General features: G+C 40.0%; 1 protein-coding gene across 1 annotated transcript; it reads right to left on the minus strand.

Moving 5' to 3' along the window:
- Positions 1–574: 574 nt before the first annotated feature.
- On the minus strand, positions 575–835 carry LOC308437660 (non-histone chromosomal protein HMG-17-like; the record flags this gene model as incomplete). The annotated part of the gene is made up of 1 exon (XM_080938770.1): positions 575–835. One exon carries the CDS (start codon positions 833–835, stop codon positions 575–577), a length of 261 nt encoding a protein of 86 aa, XP_080794896.1.
- Positions 836–2,453: the final 1,618 nt, after the last annotated feature.

Here is a 2,453-nt window from a genome sequence, read left to right on the forward strand (position 1 = left end):
GCTTGGAGTGAGGGCTGACATTTCACATTAAGGATGTTGTTTAACAACTTTTCACAAGCCAACCCTGACTTTCAGGAAATGAACATGGCAGAATTATCAATCTGAAGATCCACAATCTTTTATAAAAGGAACCATTTCTCTTCTGAGAACACTTGAAGTCACTGCAAAATCCACATTGTCCAATAGACTGGAAAACCAATGTTGGGGGTCAGGTTTCAATAGGTCTATGGTTTTAAGAGAATTATGTCTATGTTCATGGAACACAGGGGAAAGGTTATAAAAATGAATTTAGAGTTTTCCCAGACCACAAGACATTTTGTGCCTTAGTAGCCACCTATGCAGGACCAGAAGCCTTTCAAAATTATCAAGGAAAGAGGTTTTCTGTTCTCAATCCAGCTTGGGTGATATTTTAAAATGTTAGTGACACATGATCCCCCCTTCCCACAATGAAGTGTTCTGTGAGCTAACAATATAGTTTTTTTAAAAAGTAAAACAAAATTCTGCATTTTTATAAAACTTGATAAAAAATAGTATTTCAAACTGTACAGTCACAGTTATCAAAAATGCACACACATCACTTGGCATCTCCAGCACCTTCAGCTTTTTGTGCCTGGTCTGTTTTGGCATCTCCATTTTCTGCAGGATTATTCGCATCCTTCCCGGCATCGGCTTTCCCCTTCTTCCCCTTGGGTACCTTCTCTCCCTTCTTTGCTGGGGCCTTTTTAGGTTTGGGCTCAGGCTTTAGAGGAGCAGGTTTAGCAGATCTTCTCTGTGGCTCGTCCTTCACCTTGGCTTTGTCTCCTTTAGCATCCCCTTCAGCCTTTCTTTTGGGCATGGCGGCGGCAGGGAACTTCGGCGCTGAACACGAGTATACAGAGGCGCGTGGGCTTGGTCCATCCGGGGGTCGTCCCCGCTGCTTCTTCACACTGCTCTGGTTAATTGATTTTTGAGACAGGGTTTTTCTGTTAGCTATACCTGTCCTGAAACTTGTCCTAAAGGCAGGCTGGCCTGTAACTCAGAGATCTGTCTGTCTCTACCTCTGGAGTGTTGGGGACTAAAGACATGAGCCACCGTGCCTCTGCTGAGATTTTAAGATTTTTACCACTTCAAATCACCTATAACAATGTTTCTTCACAGAACTCATTTTTAGGAAAAAAAAAAAAAGCATCCAGAGGCTGGACATATTGGTGAATATTTTTAATCCTAGCAGAGGCAAGTGGATTTCTGTGGATTCAAAGCCAGCTTGGTTTACATAGTAAATTCTAGGACAGCCAAGGTGACATAGAGAGACCATGTCTAATTCACCCCTGAACCCTTCCCACACACACAAAATAAACAACAGAAAAAAAGCTTGTAATATCTAAGAATACCTAAAGAGGAAATATGTAACATAGTGAGCTATAAAAAGTAAAATTGAGGGCTGGAGAGATGGCTCAGTGGTTAAGAGCACTGACTGTTCTTCCAGAGGTCCAGAGTTCAAATCCCAGCAACCATATGGTGGCTCACAAACATCTGTAATGGGATCAGATGCCCTCTTCTGGTGCGTCTGGAGAGAGTGACAGTGTTACTTACATACATTAAATAAATAAAAATTTTTTAAAGTAAAGTTGAAGGTTTAATACTATGTGGGAAGAAACTAAAACAAGAAATAAAGCTTTTTTTGTTTTGTTTTGGTTTGGTTTTGGTTTTTGAGATTGGCCAAGATGGCTCAGTAGAGAAAGGTACCTAATACCAAGCCTGATGTTTATCCCAAGTCCCAAAGGGTAGAAGAAAACCATCCTGAAAGTTTTCCTCTGACCCTCACATGTCACATACCCAATTACATAAACTCTTCTTTGCTTGACTTATTTCAGTTGCATTTTTTTATCTCTGCCAAATTAAAGATTGGCACTCATGCAAGCTACAAAAGAGGAACAGCAAGGGAACAAAACATGTTTATCCAATGCCCGGTCAGGAGTCAATATGAAATCACACATAATCACAGCAATGAGTTAAACTTTATGGCCAACTCAAATTATTTGACTTCAATCTCACATGTTTGGCAACATGTTAGGGCCAAAGGAACAAAAGTTACAGGGAGACAAAAATCTTAGTTCATTGTGGCAGCATGAAGAACTATGCAGAAATTCAGTATTTAAAATGGAATTAAACTAGGAGCTGTGGCACATGCCTTTCATCTCTGCACTTGGGTTCTAGGTCAGCCTGGTCTATAAAGCAAGTTCCAGACCAGTCAGAGCTACATACTGAGAGCCTGTCTCAAAAAAAAAAAAAAAAAAAAAAAAAAAGAAAGAAAAGAAAAGGAAAGAAAAGAAAGAAAAAAATGGATTTGGATTTGCCTGCCTTGTTCAGTTATGAATGTCTTCTCCTAGAGATGTTTGGAACAAAGAGTGACAGTCACTGCCGAGAAAACTATGGAAGAGATTATTGCACCGGGTATGAATCGAAACTAAATG

The sequence above is a fragment of the Micromys minutus genome, assembly GCF_963924665.1.
Source record: "Micromys minutus genome assembly, chromosome: 26".
Classification (NCBI taxonomy): domain Eukaryota; kingdom Metazoa; phylum Chordata; class Mammalia; order Rodentia; family Muridae; genus Micromys; species Micromys minutus.